Source organism: Perognathus longimembris, chromosome 6 (genome assembly GCF_023159225.1).
Source record: "Perognathus longimembris pacificus isolate PPM17 chromosome 6, ASM2315922v1, whole genome shotgun sequence".
Lineage (NCBI taxonomy): Eukaryota > Metazoa > Chordata > Mammalia > Rodentia > Heteromyidae > Perognathus > Perognathus longimembris.
Window position 1 is genome coordinate 63,199,535 of NC_063166.1, and position 17,142 is coordinate 63,216,676.

Below are 17,142 nucleotides of genomic sequence, written 5' to 3' on the forward strand. Positions count from 1 at the left end.
GCTCAAGGCTGGCACTTTACTAATTGACCCACGGTTCCATTTGCAGCTTTTGGCTAGTTAATTGGAAGTAAGTCTCACAGACTTTGACTTCGAACCGCCATATCCTCAGATCTCAGCCTCCTGAGGAGGTAGGATTACAGAAGTGAGCCACCAGCCCCCGCGCCCAGCCTGAGATAACCTTTAAGGGAACGGAACGCAAAAATAAAGTGCGTATTTGAGCAATGATACTCTTCAGGTTAAGCCCAGGCGTGTTTTTCCGGCTCGTTTCCGTTTCACTTTCCCAGTCATAGCTGGAAACTGCTAGGAAGTGGGAAGCCGAGGAGGCACCGCAAAACTGGGTCTCGGCGATCCAGCTAGCGCCTGCCCACAGGACGCCTGGAAGCACGAAAGAAGCGCACCTAGGAAACAAGAAAGCCAGAGAAGAACTGGACGCCACGGGCCAGGCCGCGGGCCCCTAGCTACCCGAGTGCCCCGCCCTGCCTTGCACTCATCTTCCAATGGGTGTTCGATAGGGCGGCCCTTGTGCAAGCAAGGGATACGATTGGTCCTAGAGTTCCTCCGCTTACATGGTAGGCGGGGCCAACGTGATGACGTAGAGCACGAGCGCAGGGGCGGGAAGCGCGCGTTTGCGAGAACGGCGGCATTAAACGGTTGCAGGCGCAGCGACGGGTTGTCTCCCCAGTTCTGACTCTCGCTTCCGTCGCCTTCGCTCGGAGCCCCGGGAAGCCTAAGCCAGCTAGGCAAGCTTCACTCCTTATCCGTGTAGCTGTCGTTGCGGATCCACCACCATGTTCGAGGCACGCTTGGTCCAGGGCTCCATCCTGAAGAAGGTGCTGGAGGCGCTCAAAGACCTCATCAACGAGGCCTGCTGGGACATCAGCTCCGGGGGCGTGAACCTCCAGAGCATGGACTCGTCACACGTCTCCTTGGTGCAGCTCACCCTGCGCTCCGAAGGCTTCGACACGTATCGCTGCGACCGCAACCTGGCCATGGGCGTGAACCTCACCAGGTGAGCTCCGGGGTCATGGGGCTCCGGGCCCTGGCCCTTCGCCAGGGCCGGCTCTTGGCGGGAGAGCGTCTGACCCGGGCTCCCATTGGCTGGCGTGGGCTATCCGTGCTTTCTCATTGGCGCGGGATGCCGGGGGCGGGGCCCAGCGGAGCCCGCGATTCCGAAAAAGCCCGCGCTGGCAACCTTGGGGACCGGCCCTTTCCGCGCCAAAATCACAAAGCGCGAGGTGGCGGGGGAAAATACTGTTTCTGTGTTCTTAGTTCATTAAATGCTAGCAGCCTGGATGGCAAACCTTCGTCCTCATTGTTGCTCTAATGAGAATGTCCCTAGTCACCATTTATAGGGCCCCTACGTTGTTTCCAGCCTTTCATTGGAGTCACAGTGAGCATTCTGAACATGTGTAAAATTTATCCAGGGTAATGGCTTTTCCTTAACAGATCACCACCCAACTAGTACCACCTATTTGTGAGAAAGCTGCCACCTGTAGTCCAGCACTGGAGAGGCTGCGGCCAGAGGCTGGCCCCTGTAAGGCTAGTATAGCCTCTGAGCAAGACTATGTCTCAAAAACATAAGGTCTGTGAGAGTGCCATTTAGGAGTAACATAGCTATGTGCATGTTTAATGGGCTTACTAGCTTCAGCTTTCTTGGCTTTTTTTGCTTTTGTTTTTGGTGGTACTGGGGTTTGTACTTGGTCTCTAGCTTGATGGCGTAGTGTTTAAATACTACCATTGCATTCATTCCAGAACCATAGGACACATACACCTTCCCCCAAAAGAACTTGTACCCTTCTCACCAGTTCCTCTTACAGATGAAAATGATCATTTGTAATTATCTGGAAATCTAGATCTTGAGCAGCTGGTGTTGATCTTAAACCCCATGTTTTGTGTTCTAGCATGTCCAAAATATTAAAATGTGCTGGCAATGAAGACATCATTACACTAAGGGCTGAAGATAATGCAGACACATTGGCACTAGTGTTTGAAGCACCAAGTAAGTGGTACCCTTTTAGTGGAGTTATGTTACAGAAAATGAAAAGCGCAGTGTTTCTCAGAATTTTTGGATGGCTATAAATTAGCTCTGAACACATGCTTTTCTTCAGTAACATCTGCTTTCTTTTGGTAGATCAAGAGAAAGTTTCAGACTATGAAATGAAGCTAATGGACTTAGATGTTGAACAACTTGGAATTCCAGTGAGTATCAGTTTCTAATTGAGGGACACACTGCACATATCTTACTTACATACTGATGGTTTGTGTAATACAATGCCTACTTCCTAATAGGTTTTTGTAGAAGACTGCTGCTGCATGCATGTTTCAAAGTGGGCTTTTAGTATTTTGAATGACGCTTGTCATTTTACTAAACCACAGGATTCTACCAAAATCACTGCTTGTTGCCAGCTGCCTGTTTGCATTACCCTTCCAGACATGGTTGAGTTCTTTGTTCTTTTTTGTGGAATGTTTGTTTTTTGTTCTAAGTAGTTTTAAAGCTACATTAGGAGACATTTATTAAGGTTCTTATTAACATAAAAGGGAAGGGAAAACATTGGGGGTGTTTAAGATGCTTAATGTATCCATTTCTTTTAGAAAGCAGATGAGTATGTTTGTACCATCATTCTGTCATATCCTAAAGTCCTCTTGATTTAGCTCTGGAGAATGATAAGGATGCTCTTGTTCCTGGATAGTTGAATGTGTTCAGAGATTACAAGTTTAGTGTAATTAAAAAGTATTACATTGTAAATTACAGCTTTTGGGTGGAGGCCAGTACCAGAGCTTATACTTAAAGCTTCACACTTAGCCCAGCTTGCTTGCAGCTAGTGTTCTGCCACTTGAGCCATGCCTCCAGTCCAGCTTTTATTGCTGGTTAACTAGAGGTGGGAGTTTTGCAGTTTCTATTTGGGCTGGCTTTGAACTCAGATCCTCAAGATTTCAGCCTCCTGGGTATCTAGGATTATTTAAAGTTGTGAGCATCTTAAGAAAAACTGAGAGCACAAGTTTTTTGTGGGTTTTTTTTTGTGGGGTTTTTTTTTTTTTGTCTTTTTTTCTTCTTTTGGTCAGTCATGGGGTTTGAACTCTGGGCCTGGGTGCTGTCCCTGTGCTCTTGAGCTCAAGGCTAGCACTCTACCACTTGAGCCACAGCACCACTTCCAATTTTCTGGTAGTTAATTGGAGACAAGAGACTCTCAGACTTTCCTGCCCTGGCTGGCTTTGAACTGTGATCCTCAGATCTCAGCCTCCTGAGTAGCTAGGATTATAGGCGTGAGCCACTAGTACCCAGCTAAATTAGTTTTTAAAAATGTTTTTATTTTTTAGGAACAAGAGTACAGCTGTGTGATAAAGATGCCTTCTGGTGAATTTGCACGTATATGCCGAGACCTCAGTCATATTGGAGATGCTGTTGTAATATCCTGTGCAAAAGATGGAGTGAAATTTTCTGCAAGTGGAGAACTTGGAAATGGAAATATTAAGTTGTCACAAACAAGTACTGTTGATAAAGAGGAGGAAGCTGTAAGTACTATAGTTTTCTGTTTAAATAGAAACTTCTGCAAGACCACTGGTGGCACTACTGTTTGGCACTAGATTATTTGCTAATATTAAAGAATAAACAGTTGCATTGCAAGTAATTTGAAAGTTGGAAGATTCTGTTGAATTCTGCAAGTGATTTGTCATCTAACTTAAAATGATGTCTGAAATGGGAGTGCAAATTCAACACTTTTCCAAAACATAGAAAATAAATTTGTGAGTTAAAACCAAAATGTTCTTAGGATAGGATTAAAATGCTAGTGTCTGGCCTTTAGCTTTCTGGATATAGACTGCTTTTGCCAAGTGAATGAGGACAGGCTAGAAACAATAAATATATATGGTTAGGGGGTAAAAGTTGGTAAAAGCCTATAGTCCTTAGATTCGTTTTATGTGTACAAAAGTAGAAAAACAAGATATAAAGTGACAATTGATACCTAGTCGTAGGCTTTGGAAATTAAAATTTAAATGAGGGGGGTTCATTGCTAAGGCTAGAAAACATACCTTTTTAAGAGTACCTAGAAGACTGAATTAATAGGACAGACCACTAGGATGAAATATAGTAGCATTCACATTTAGCAGAGTGTATTAGAGTTGTGAACAGCCAAGGCCTTGAAGAGCAGCTTTTCTATTACACATATACTTGATTGCTTGAATACATTTCATATAGGAAAGGGGCTAATGCTTGTTTTTTCTTCAAAGTTTAATAGCACCCTGTAGTAAAGTTTTTTTTGGTGTGCCTTCTAATATATATTATGAATTAAATGGAATGCAACTTCTTCGATATAATGAATCCTATTTTCTCCTGTAGGTTGCCATAGAGATGAACGAGCCAGTTCAGCTAACTTTTGCACTGAGGTATCTGAACTTCTTTACAAAAGCCACTCCACTCTCTCCTACAGTGACACTCAGTATGTCTGCTGATGTACCTCTTGGTAAGATAATCTAGTAAGTTTGAACATTGTTTTTTTAGGTAGTATATGTGACACTCCTCAGTAATGAACTGTTTTCTTTCAGTTGTGGAGTATAAAATTGCTGACATGGGACATTTGAAGTACTATTTGGCTCCCAAGATTGAGGACGAAGAAGGATCTTAAGCAATCATAAAATCCAAGAAAATAATTACAACCTTTAAGAACTGCTTCTGAGACACAGCACCTACTGAAGTCTTGCCTGTCACCAAGTTTGTATCTGAGTACATATGTAGATACTGCTTTGTAAATATCTATTTTTTGCTCCATTTCTCGAGTTTGTTTAAAAATTAAAATCCAAAGTCAAATCTTGTTAACCTAGAAATCATTTTACCTTACTTAGAAATATTCCTGGTGATTTTTGTATAACAAAAGGGTCATAGTGTTTTCCAATTTAAATAAAGTTACCTGGATTTCAAATGTCACTGAACAGTGCCTTCATTTGGACTATAATTATCCCCTTTTATGTAAATGTATTTTTTTCCAGCTTAGAGCAATTTGGCATAAATACAAAAAACCCAGCCAAGTATTTCAAGTACAGTAGGTGACCAGTGAGTTGGATGAGTTCATTACCAAACTTACTTTGCTATTCTATCTCCAAGTAGAATGAAAAGGAACAGTATGTCACTTGTGTTTTTTAATTAGCAAGATTAACACTTTACAGAGGCTTAATGCGCGCCCCCCCCCCCATCTTGAAAGCTTTGGTAGATCTGTGATGGACTTAAGAAACTTGGTTGTCGATCATGAAAATTCTTGTTTGGCATAAATTTCAAGGATGTTGAGACCAAAGGCCTGCGTTTGTTTAAAAAAAAAACACGCACCAAAAAAAACTGGTAACTACTGCCAGTAAAGTCACAATCTTGTTGGGCCAACTAATTTTGTACTTGGATTGAATTCTAGCTTATTTAGCATTAACCACATCCAGTAGTTACTATGGCAATGAGTGCGGGATACCAATTGCGAAGGTGCACTGGTGGAAACCTGTTGGGGTGATGGAAATGTTTTATCTAGACTGGTAGCGATTCCAAGATTATGCGTTTGTCAAAACTCATCCAATTGTACTTGATCTTTCAGAAAAGTTTGTACTTAAAATATCCCTTTTGGGGGCTGGGTATATGGCCTAGTGGTAAAGTGCTCATCTCGTACACATGAAGCCCTGGGTTCGATTCCTCAGCACCACATATATAGAAAAAGCCGGAAGGGGTGCTGTGTTTCAGGTGGCAGAGTGCTAGCCTTGAGCGGGAAGAAGCCAGGGGCAGTGCTCGGGCCCTGAGTTCAAGGCCCAGGACTGGCAAAAAAAAAAAAATCCCTTTTGGGCAAACCACTCTCTTAGCTGAGGAGGTCTAATAACCAAGAGAGGGAAAATAGGCCACCGCAGTAGAGTGCTGACAGCACAGTGCTGTGCCTTCCACAGGAAAGGGATTGGGTTCTGGCAGTCTAGGTACTTTCACTTCAGCCACAGGGACTTAAACTGAGCCGTGACCCAGCAGTTAGGGAAGGAACTACGTAATGAGGGCCGACTATGACCCAGGTAGGCGGTGGGGGCGGGGGGGCCTCGAGACCCACCCACCAGCCGCAAGAGAAATGGCTTCTGAACCTCAGATCGTACAACTCGGACATGCCCCGACACCTCCCGCAAGACGCCAACCCTGGCGAAAGATCTTCCGGCGACTTGCCCAGGAAGCCTATGAAACGTCGGCGCCTCCCGTGACGCAACTTCCGGCGCGTCTCCACCCGCATGTGACTTCCGGCGATAGGCTGCGCTGGCGTAAGTGTCCGAGCGGCAGTTAGGCGGGCGCCGCAGGCGGTGCGTGACATGCATCCCGGCCCGCCTCGATTGGCAACGGTGAGCGAGATCCCCGCGCGCGGGCGTCCTGGCACCGCGCTCCGGTAAAGCGGGCGTGTAGCGAGTCGGAGCGGACGCGCCTTCCCTGCCAGCAGCTTTGAGGCCTCGGTGTGATGCGTTTGCCTGCGCAGCCACCATTGGCCTCGCCCAAAAGCCAGTTTTGCTTGTGTTACGTCTAAGTTCTCGTCGGGTCTTTTTTCAGTCCCTGGCAACCTCTGGAGACTGGCAGAAAATTAGTGTATGTAAAGGCTCTTAATGCTAGGCACTGTTCCAGGCGCTTCCCTGATGCATGCGTGTGTGTGTGTGTGTGTATCTGTCTGTCTGTGTCTGTCTGTCCGTCCGTCTGTCTGTCTGTCTGGGGCTTGAACTCAGTCTGGCAGCTGTCCGTTAGCTTTTGTGTTCAAGGCCAGCACTCTGCCCCTTGAGCCACAACTCCACTTCTGGCTTTGCGCCGGCTAGAGGTAAAGAGTCTCACGGGCTTTATTTCCTGGGCTGACTTTGAACCACAGCCCTCAGATAATTAGCCTTCTAAGTAGCTAGGATTAGAGGCCAGAAGCGGCTCTGGGTTTACTGATGGTTTGATAATTCTTTGATAGCACCCTGGTGCTGATAATAAGGGTGTTGCGTTTGCGCTGGCAAAAAGCCGGTTGGAAACTTAGACCGATACTTTGAAAATACTCTTACGTTTTGAGTTTTCCGTTCTTTGTAAATTATTTTCCTTAAGAAAAAACCCATCTCACTGTGATTTTGTTTCGTATATATACGGCGAGTGGCACATTAACTTTTTTTAAAAAGGTTAATATAAATCAGGTGTGATTAAATATCCTAAAAATCTCACATACCCTATGAACTTTTTAAAATTTAAAGAGGTATGTCATTGTGATCACAACACTAAAAATCTAATAGTGTAGACTGAACCCTTTTTTTAAAAATCTTATGTGTGTGTACTAATCCTGGGGTTTAAACTCGGGGCCTGGGTGCTGTCTCTGCGTTTTTTTTGCTCACTGCTCATGATCTATCACATGAGCCACAAGTCTACATCGTGTGTGTGAGAGATTAATTGGAGATAAGAGAATCATGGACTTTAACTGCCTGTGCATCTCATGGCTATGGTCATATCTCAACCTTGTGAGTAGCTAGGATTATGGGCTTGAGTTACCAGTGTTTGGCTTGAACTCCTTTTAGAAAAGCATGTGGATTATTAGCATTACTGAAATGACAACTGTATAGCAGCTTGCTAATTTTTGGAGTTACTTAGAAAGCACAATAATGCCTGTCAAGTAACCAAGACTGAATACTGCCATTATGATGATGTTCATCAGAAGTAGACCAAAGAAAAAGCTCACCTTTGTTTTGTTGTTTTATGTAGTCCTAATTGAAGTACTTAGTTTTCTTTAGGCTAAGTCATTGTTGTAAAGTATTCCCAACTCTCAAGCTAGATGAGAGCTGAGGTTTCATGGTTACTATAAATATTTTTAACAATAACCAAACTTTTATTCAGTGTTTTTATGTAGCTTCACGGTCTAGAAGGTGAAATTGCTTTTGGTTGAGACAGAAAGGGAGGTATATCTGAAGTTACTAATATGTTACACAAATTTACAAGAAATTTTGCAGGCCTTTTGTCTTAAAAGAATGTCAGCTGAGTTTGCTGGTGGGTCTCACCCATAATCCTAGACACTTAGAAATCTGAGATCTTAGGATCATGGCTCAAAACCATTTAGAGACTTCTCTCCAATTACCAACAAAAAGCTGGAACTGGAGGTGTGGCTTAAGTGAGAGTGCTAGCCTTGAGTGGGAAAGTAAGGGACCTGAGTGCAAGCCAAGTTCAAATGGCTCACACTCAATTGCCCATAACAGGTCAATCAAAGTTTGAGACCAACCCATACAGAAAAGTTAGGGAGACCCCTTCTCAAGCCATCACTGGTGTGATAGCACAGCTTGTCATCTTAGCTTCAGGAGAGACTTGAAATTGCAGTAGTGCAGTTCTAGACCAGCCTTAGGCAGAAAAGGCAGGGAAACAGCCTCAATGGAAGAAGCCAGGGATGGTCATGGTACATACCTGTCATCCCAGCTATTGTGGGAAATCTAAAATAAAATAGGTAGATCACAGTCCAGGTATATTCCTGGGCAAGAAGTGAGGCCCTAGCTTAAAATAGCTGGTGCATAAAGAGTCTAGAGGTATGCCTTAGTGGTAGAACACTTGCCTAAGTTCAAATCACCACACTGCCAGAAAAATGGTGGGTGGGTGGAGGATGTCCCTCCAGGAGAAACAGGCAAAATACTGATAAGAATGTGTTCCATTCCTTATGCTTCCTGACAAACCACAAAGTTACAAAGAGTATATGCAAAGAGGGGCAGGGAAAAAAGGTAGCACTACAATGGAGTTGATAAAATTCTAGGTGGAAGTCGGAGTAATTCTCACTGGAAATTAGAAGGAGCAACAAGAAGTAGCCTCATCTGAGTCCCATTGGGCTCTACCTTGGTGAAGCAGACATTGATAGAACGATTTCAAACCAATTCCATTTCCAAATTTTATTTGTAAATCCAGAGCTTTGTAGCATTATTTAGTTTATCTAGAATAAAATTAATAAAAATGAGATGAATAAAAATCCAAGGGACCTGAATAAAAATTTCCACTCTTCCAGCTACTCTGTGTATCTGGGAGAAATAAGAGGCAGGGAACAATGATGGTAAAAATAAACTGGGTGTAGTTTTTGGTGAATGTCTTGGCTGTCATTGATAGCAATGACAAACTACTGGGGACAAACCAGAGTAGATAAGGAATTGAGGTTTTCACTGTATTGGAACAGTGAAACCTATGTTGTGAGGTACAGTATGACAAGGCAGCCCAGAACTCCTAAAGTCATTGCCTGTAATAATTAGTCACCTACAGAAAATAACCATCCTTTTGTTGCAGACCGTAGCCGTGTTACCGTGTTATGATGCCGTCTCGTACCAACCTAGCTACTGGAATCCCCAGTAGTAAAGTAAAATACTCACGGCTTTCCAGCACAGATGATGGCTACATTGACCTTCAGGTATGTGCAAAAGAGAAATGACAAAAACTCCTAGCTATGTTTTTCTTGAGATCTTAGCAGGAAGACCTTTCTAGGTGGAAATTTGGGTAATTCTTACTGGAAATTAGAGGGAGCAACAAGAAGTAGCCTCATTTGAGTCCCTCTGGGCTCTACCTTGGTGAAGGAGACATTGGTAGGATGGTTTCAAACCAATTCCAATATTGTCCATTTCCAATTTTTATTTGTAAAGCCAGAGCTTTGTAACTTTATTTAGTTTATCTAGAATAAAATTGAATTTTGTTTTAAGTACTATGATTTACACTTTAGTCAAAGTCAGTTCATCTTTTAAGGGAGAAACTAACTGCTAAAGCCAGCAGATTCTGGGAATCTTCCTTCTTTCCTGATGTCCTGAGATCCAATTTATTAAAGGTATTTTTTTTGTGACAAACAGTAAGTAAACCAATATTAAGTTTATATCCTATTCAGCCCATTATATATCAAACACTAGTAAAATATCTCCTTTGCCCACTTCCCCTTTGAATAGGTATTCTAGGTGGAACTAGAACTAAGGATGTAGTGGGAACCTATTCTTTTACATGAGGCAAGCACTCTACCACTGGGCCATATTCCCAGCCCCCTATTCTTTTAAATATAAACAAATCGATGTTCTTGTACTCTTTGGTCCTTTAGTTGAAGGAGAGATAAAAATAGACCTGGGAAGCTTCCTGACAGTTAAGTCCGATTTAGCCTGGAGCCAAACTGTAAAAAGTTTGTCTCTTAAGTCTTATATTTAAATTGAACATGTTCACAAGGCTCTGCTTTTTAAAAAGACTGAGAATGTCTGTTTCTAAACTTTGTATGCTAACTTAACTTTCAATGTCAGAAGTCATTTAGCTTCTTTTCTATAGCCTGATCTCCATAGATCGGTACAGGTATCCATGTGCCAGGCCTTTTACTAAATATTTGTCTAATGAACAAATGACCATAAAGTAGTTTCAGAAGTTTCTCCAGGGGCTGGGAATATGGCCTAGTGGCAAGAGTGCTTGCTTCGTATATATGAAGCCCTGGGTTTGATTCCCCAGAACCACATATACAGAAAATGGCCAGAAGTGGCGCTGTGGCTCAAATGGCAGAGTGCTAGCCTTGAACAACTAGAAAAAAGAAGCCAGGGACAGTGCTCAGGCCCTGAGTCCAAGGCCCAGGACTGGCAAAAAAAAAAAAGGAAGTTTCTCCAGCTATAATGTATGGTCTGTGGAAAGAGATTAGAACCATTGCGTTGCTTGGAGTGACTACTGTTAGAGGATAGCTGGAGCTTCTTTGGTTGCCTGTTTTTTTGCTTTCTCCCTAGAGGTGTATGTGCTGGGTGGTAAGACACACTTTAGGACACTCAAAGCATCCAGTTTGGTTATCTTCCTTGGTTTAAGATATTTTTTGTTTTTCTTTCATTTATTAGCATATATTAGTGGTACAACGGGTATTTTATTGTGACATTTCCATATATGCATAACAATGTATCCCATCAACATTCTCTCTTTTCCCTATCCTTCCCTCTCTGTCAGTTTCCCCTTCCCCCACTCTCTCCCCTCTCTCCCCTCTCTCCTTTCTCTCCTTTCTCTCCTTTTCCTCCTTTTCGTTCCCACCTTCCTCTCAATTTACTATTCTCAACCTTGAACTTTGGGCCTCACACTCTTGCTTAGATTTTTCACTCATGGCTAGCACTCTACCACTGGAGCTACACCTCCACTTCCAGTTTTTTGCTAGTTACTTAGAGATGCTTCTCAGATTTATCTGCCTGGGCTGGCTTTGAAATGTTATCCTCATATATGCCTCCTGAGTAGCTTCCGATCTCTGATATCAGCCTCCTAAGTAGGTTTATAGGCTTGAGCCACTGATGTCCAGCTCCACTCCTATTTTTGTTTTCAAGTAAAAAGATGGATTTATTGGGGAAGTAAAAAGTGAACTGACTGGCCAGGGTGACAGCCCAGACTCGGGAGCTGGGTCCCTGCACTCCAGGCTGCTCTTGGGGTTAGGTTATAAAGGCAAATACCACATGGTTAAGCTTGCCACACACAGGTGGCCAATGAGGTTACAACTCTACCACTTGCTGGGAATATGGCTTAGCAGTAGAGTGCTTGCCTTGCATGCATGAAGCCCTGGGTTCAATTCCTCAGCACCACATATATAGAAAAGGCCAGAAGTGGCGCTGTGGTTCAAGTGGCAGAGTGCTAATCTTGAGCAAGAAGAAGCCAGGGACAGTGTTCAGGCCCTGAATCCAAGGCCCAGGACTGGCAAAAAAAAAAAAAAAACAGTTTCATAGTGTTCCATTATTCTGTTTTTATACATGCAAATATACTACCTGGACCATATTCATCTTAATTTACCCTCTTTGTAATCCTCCTTTCCCCAGGAGATTCCCTGCCCCCTCCCCTCTCCAAATCTGTTCTAATATTTACTTAATGTTCTTTGTTCTTTTGTTTGTTTTGGTTTCTCTTTCAGTTTAAGAAAAGCCCACCTAAGATCCCTTATAAGGCCATTGCGCTTGCCACGGTGCTGTTTTTGATTGGAGCTTTTCTCATTATCATAGGCTCCCTCCTGCTGTCGGGATACATCAGCAAAGGGGTAAGCTGAGGGGTATGTGGGAATGTGCTGTCAGATCTTTAAAATGTGAGCCACAAGGGCTGGGGATATGGCCTAGTGGCAAGAGCGCTTGCCTCATATACTTGAAGCCCTAGGTTCGATTCCCCAGCACCACATATACAGAAAATGGCCAGAAGTGGCGCTGTGACTCAAGTGGCAAAGTGCTAGCCTTGAGCAAAGAGAAGCCAGGGACAGTGCTCAGGCCCTGAGTCCAAAGCCCAGGACTGGCAAAAAAAAAAAAAATGCGAGCCACAATTCTATTTATATTCCTATCTGGTACAGCAGATTCCATAAGAAAAACAAATTTTTAATTGAATAGTTGTACAGAAAGGTTACAATTGCATAGGAAGAAAAATATTTGTTCTCTGATAAAACATTTTTTTTTCTACTGAGCAAAATATTTCTTCCATTCCTGTGTGCTGAGTGTTAGGTAAGGGAAATTGGCCTGAGATTATTGGGCAGTTTCCTACTGTCAAAGTTTAGAGTAGCACAGTGGAGCTTGGCATTCAGGATGCCTGATTGTTAAAGGGCTGTAGCTGGAGAAGCATGCTGTTATTGCACCTCTGCAGCAGCCCTGATATACTGCTCAGTGTTTGGCAATGAATAACAGTCTTGTATAGGTGTGGGGCTATAGAACCTCATAAACTGGTTCCTTCTGACATTGTGTTGATAGAGTTCTGTTGAACTTCAACATTATACCCTAGAAACCTAAAGTGGTGTGTAGTGGTTCTTTCAGATTCTTTATATACTCTATCTTCAGTTGTCTTGAACTGATTCTGATCATAATTCATATCCATTACACATACCAACAAAGCACTGTTGTTGTATATACTTACACATATCTGTACACTTACAAAAAATGAAAGAGAACCATGTATCCAGTTAGGGGAAGTTAATTTGTCTATATACTATATATTACTAAATATATGAAGAGTTTTGAATATGAGTTCTTGTTATCAAAGATAGAATTATGATGTGTTCACAATTATTTTTCTGTGTGCGTATGCTAGTACTAGGACTTGAACTCAGGACCTCACACTCTTGCTTAGTGTTTCATTCAAGGTTGACATTCTGCCATTAAGCCACAGTTCTACTTCTGGCCCTTTTCTGGTTAATTGGAGATGAGTCTCAAATTTGTCTGTCTGCCTAGCTATGAAACATGGTCTTCAGGGCTGGGAATATGGCCTAGTGGCAAGAATGCTTGCCTATGTATACATAAAACCCTGGGCTCAATTCCCCAGCACCACATATATAGAAAATGGCCAGAAGTGGCACTGTGGCTCAAGTGGCAGAGTTACTAGCCTTGAGCAAAAAGAAGCCAGGGGTAGTGCTCAGGCCCTGAGTCCAAGCCCAGGACTGGCAAAAAAAAAAAAAAAAAAATGGTCTTCAAATCTCAGCCTCCTGAGTAGCTACGATTACAAACATGAGTCACCAGTGGCCTGGTTTACCACTAAGAACTTTAATAGCCTGGCACCGGTGGCTCACACCTGTAATCCTAACTACTTAGCAGGCTGAGATCTGAGTATCATGGTTCAAAGCCAGACAGGGCAGGAAAGACCGTAGACTCTTACCTCCAGTCAACCACCAGAAAACCAAAGTGATGCTGTGGCTCAAGTGGTAGACTTGAGCTGAAGAGCCAGGGACAGTGCCCAGGCTGAGTTCAAGCCCCACGACCACCAACAACAACAAAAAGAACTTTAATAGCCAGGTGCAGCTAGTTGTGAGCCCAGCATTGGTGGTCCATGCCTATAATCCTAGCTATAGGATGCTCAAATCTGAGGTTGGGAGCTAGCCAAGGCAGGAAAGTCCATGAGACTTTTATTTCCAGTTAACCAACAAACCAGAAGGAGAGCTGTGACTGAAGTGGTAGAGCACTACCCTTGAGCAAAACTGGTGAGATATGGTGACCCGGCCCTGAGTTCAAGCCCCTGGATAGATGATGCCCAGGCCCTGAATTCAAACCCCCAGAGTAACACACAGACACACACACAGAGACACACACACCACCACCACCACCACCCCACCCCCGTACCTATGAATAGGTGTTTCCTGCTTTCTATTCCAAACACTGGGGAGAGAAAAAGAAGCTTCCAGTTTATAACTGAGACCAAGAGAGATGTATACTTTTATTTTTTTTCAAATTTTTATTATCAAACTGATGTACAGAGAGGTTATAGTTTCATACGTTAGGCATTGGATACATTTCTTGTACTGATTGTTACCTTGTCCCTCATACCCCCCTCCCTCCTCTCCCTTTCCCTTTCCCCCCATGAGGTGTTCAGTTCACTTACTCCAAACAGTTTTGCAAGTATTGCTTTTGTAGTTGTCTTTTTTTACCCTGTGTCTCTCAATTTTGGTATTCCCTTTCAATTTCCTAGTTTTAATACCAGTATACACAGTCTCCAATATACTCAGATAAAATTACAGAGATAGTGTAGGTACAACCACTGGAAGGTGATACAAGAACATCATCAATAATAGAAGCTACAGATACATATGGGACGTTGAAAGTGGTTACAACTGTGATATAACAATCGTTTCCATAACATGGAGTTCATTTCACTTAGCATCATCTTATGTGTTCATAAGGGTGAAGAGAGATGTATACTTTTAATCTTGATATAGTGTCCTACTCCAAGTGTTTAGAACAGTGTAAAATACTATTGGATGGATTTGATGTAACTGAAATGGTACTAATTATTTTCTTCTTCTGCCACTAGGGGGCAGACCGGGCCGTTCCTGTTTTGATTATTGGCATTCTGGTGTTCCTGCCTGGATTTTACCATTTGCGCATCGCCTACTATGCATCCAAAGGCTACCGGGGTTACTCCTATGATGACATCCCAGATTTTGATGACTAGCATTCATCTCACCCCTGAGGAGAAGAGTTCACAGTGTGACTGCATCCAGCTTTAAGATATTGAACAGAAACTATGGCTAAGCACTGAGGAATTCTGCGCTTTGCAGATGTTTAGCAAAACAATGGCCAGATTCTATGAGTCCATTACAAAAATTTTCACTAAGCTTACAGTTAGCTAATTAGGACCTGCTTTGTTCGTCATCTCCCGGCCCTGGCAAAGCTCAAGTTTTTCCACATGAATACGTATCATGGAAGAATAGTAAGGTTAATTGTCTGGTAAAGCAGGAGATTATTCTGTAGTGGAAAATATTACCACTACCACCCTCTTTAGAGTAGAACATCTCTTTTAAATAATCTTCATTGTTGATTTTTTTTCCTTACAGCAAATGGAAAAATGTAGTGTGTCTAATTTCTTATTAGTAAGTTATTTTAAAAATATCTTAAGTATTATATCCCCTACATCTCTACTTTCATGTTCTGGTGAAAAAAATGATAAAAATCCATTTATACTTTTTTTTTTCTTAGCAGCAACCAGGACTTTTTTTAAATTGCTTAGTATGTTTTCAAAATGTTACACACTTTCTCTGATAACCAATGCCTGGCCAGCTCTGAACTAATTTCCTGATAGGATGGCCAACATAATTTGGATCATTCTATCCGGTGGAGATCAAGACATTCTGAGTATCGTGCCTTTAAGGGCTGGACTTTTAGCTGTTTCTTAATGAGAAATGTAGATGGGTGATTACTATTTAGGGTTTATAACCTTATTGCTAGCACTTACTACTATGATGTCATTCCGCTAAAGATTGCAATATTTGGCCTACATTCCTGGAAGATTAGATTGCTTTTCAAGTTGATTCTGTTTCCTACCTTGCAAAAAAAAAGTGACTTTTATTCAAGAGAAAATGTCAAAATCCAAATCCTAGACTTAAATGAACTTGAAGCATGTTTCAAAAAAACATTTTAGTGATTATATGGTATCTTTGATCTTAGTACCAAAGACTTTATTTTTAGGTAACATGATTCAGACTTTCCAGTGATTCTTGTACTCTGAGATTGTGGGCTTGGACAGCTAGAGGCCTAGACATGCCATTGCTGATACTTAGAAGGCTGTGAATAGGACAAGGTTTAAGGGAACATTAGTTCATTCTTGCCTGTGTTACACACTCTGGATGTGTACTCAACATTCCTGGGGAGCCATGGAGGAGGCAGATGCAGTATAGTACCACTGGACTTTAGGAGTCAGTCTTTGGGCAGTTACCCTCAGAGCCATGCTGTTGGTTGAAGTCACCAGTGCAGTGAGTATATATGGGTAAGGAAAGAGGACTTGAAAAACAAAGAATGACTCAAAGCATCCTCTGAGTTTGGGTGCATTTGGTAATGGGAGGAAAGCCTGGGACTCTAGTGCTCTGAAGTTTTGGGGCCTCGAAAGTTAAAATGTGAGTGGCATATAGTAATGTATAGTTTTGTTGGGCAGTGCTTGCAAGTAAAGCTCAGACTGGGTGTTTTCAGCCAAACCCAATTACTTTTATTTGGTAAACATAATGATAGTGCTAGTAAGAAAATTCAAAACTGAACGAAAAGGCCAGGTGCTGGTGGCTCATTACTGTAATCCTAGCTACTCAGAAGGCTGAGATCTGAGAATCACCGTTTAAAACCTGCCTGGGCAGGAAAGGCCATGAGACTCTTTATTTCCAATTAACCACCAGAAAACCAGAAGTAGTGTTGTGACTCAAGTGGTAAAGGGCTAGCCTTGAGCGAAAAAGTGCAGGGGCAGCCCAGGCTCTGAGTTCAAAACCCACCACCACCAAAAAAAAAAAAAATTGAACAAAAGCAAAAAACATTTGCTCCTCTATGTCCCTTCCCAAAGTTGTCCAGTTCCTTATGTAACTCTCCAGAATGTTTATAGTACATATCTTAGCAAAAACAAAAACTTGGGGTGGATGCTAGTGACTCATATCTGTAATTCTAGCTACTCAAGAGGCTAAGATCTGAGGATGGCTGTTGGAAGCCAATCTGGGCAGATAAATCTAAGAGACGTAATCTCCAATTAACCAGAAAAATGTCAGAAGCAGAGGTATGGCTCAAGCTGTAGAGCACCAACCTTGCACAGCAGGCCCCTGAGTTTAAGCCCCAGTATCCCCACCCACACAAAGAGCCCTCATATGGTTACTTAATTTCTTTCCCTCACCTCCCTTTATTGTATATCTTTATATATTTAAGTTCTCAGCTACATTTTTTTGCTTGTTTTTTATTTCAGTGTTGGGAATCAAACTCTGGACATCA

At 42.5% G+C, this 17,142-nt stretch overlaps 2 protein-coding genes across 3 annotated transcripts; both read left to right on the forward strand.

Moving 5' to 3' along the window:
- The first annotated feature begins 605 nt into the window (after positions 1-605).
- Positions 606-4,920, forward strand: Pcna (proliferating cell nuclear antigen). The gene is made up of 6 exons (XM_048348836.1): positions 606-1,009; positions 1,902-1,999; positions 2,132-2,199; positions 3,319-3,513; positions 4,337-4,460; positions 4,543-4,920. Exons 1-6 carry the CDS (start codon positions 789-791, stop codon positions 4,620-4,622), a joined length of 786 nt encoding a protein of 261 aa, XP_048204793.1. The 5' UTR covers positions 606-788; the 3' UTR covers positions 4,623-4,920.
- A 1,320-nt stretch (positions 4,921-6,240) lies between these two features.
- On the forward strand, positions 6,241-16,168 carry Tmem230 (transmembrane protein 230). Of its 2 annotated transcripts, none has more exons than XM_048348838.1 (4): positions 6,241-6,342; positions 9,260-9,380; positions 11,856-11,978; positions 14,717-16,168. In XM_048348838.1, exons 2-4 carry the CDS (start codon positions 9,282-9,284, stop codon positions 14,855-14,857), a joined length of 363 nt encoding a protein of 120 aa, XP_048204795.1. In that variant the 5' UTR covers positions 6,241-6,342; positions 9,260-9,281; the 3' UTR covers positions 14,858-16,168. The 2 variants fall into 2 exon arrangements, with proteins under 2 accessions (XP_048204795.1, XP_048204796.1); XM_048348839.1 differs by lacking the exon at positions 6,241-6,342 and adding an exon at positions 6,439-6,580.
- The last annotated feature ends 974 nt before the right edge of the window (positions 16,169-17,142 follow it).

Excerpts from the sequence above, each read along its gene's own strand:
- Pcna (XM_048348836.1), top strand. The coding sequence starts at position 789 with ATGTTCGAGGCACGCTTGGTCCAGGGCTCCATCCTGAAGAAGGTGCTG. Across the intron at positions 2,200-3,318 it reads TTGAACAACTTGGAATTCCA|GAACAAGAGTACAGCTGTGT; the intron begins GTGAGTATCAGT and ends TTTATTTTTTAG. Across the intron at positions 3,514-4,336 it reads TTGATAAAGAGGAGGAAGCT|GTTGCCATAGAGATGAACGA; the intron begins GTAAGTACTATA and ends TTTCTCCTGTAG.
- Tmem230 (XM_048348838.1), top strand. The coding sequence starts at position 9,282 with ATGATGCCGTCTCGTACCAACCTAGCTACTGGAATCCCCAGTAGTAAA. Across the intron at positions 9,381-11,855 it reads ATGGCTACATTGACCTTCAG|TTTAAGAAAAGCCCACCTAA; the intron begins GTATGTGCAAAA and ends TTTCTCTTTCAG. Across the intron at positions 11,979-14,716 it reads CGGGATACATCAGCAAAGGG|GGGGCAGACCGGGCCGTTCC; the intron begins GTAAGCTGAGGG and ends TTCTGCCACTAG.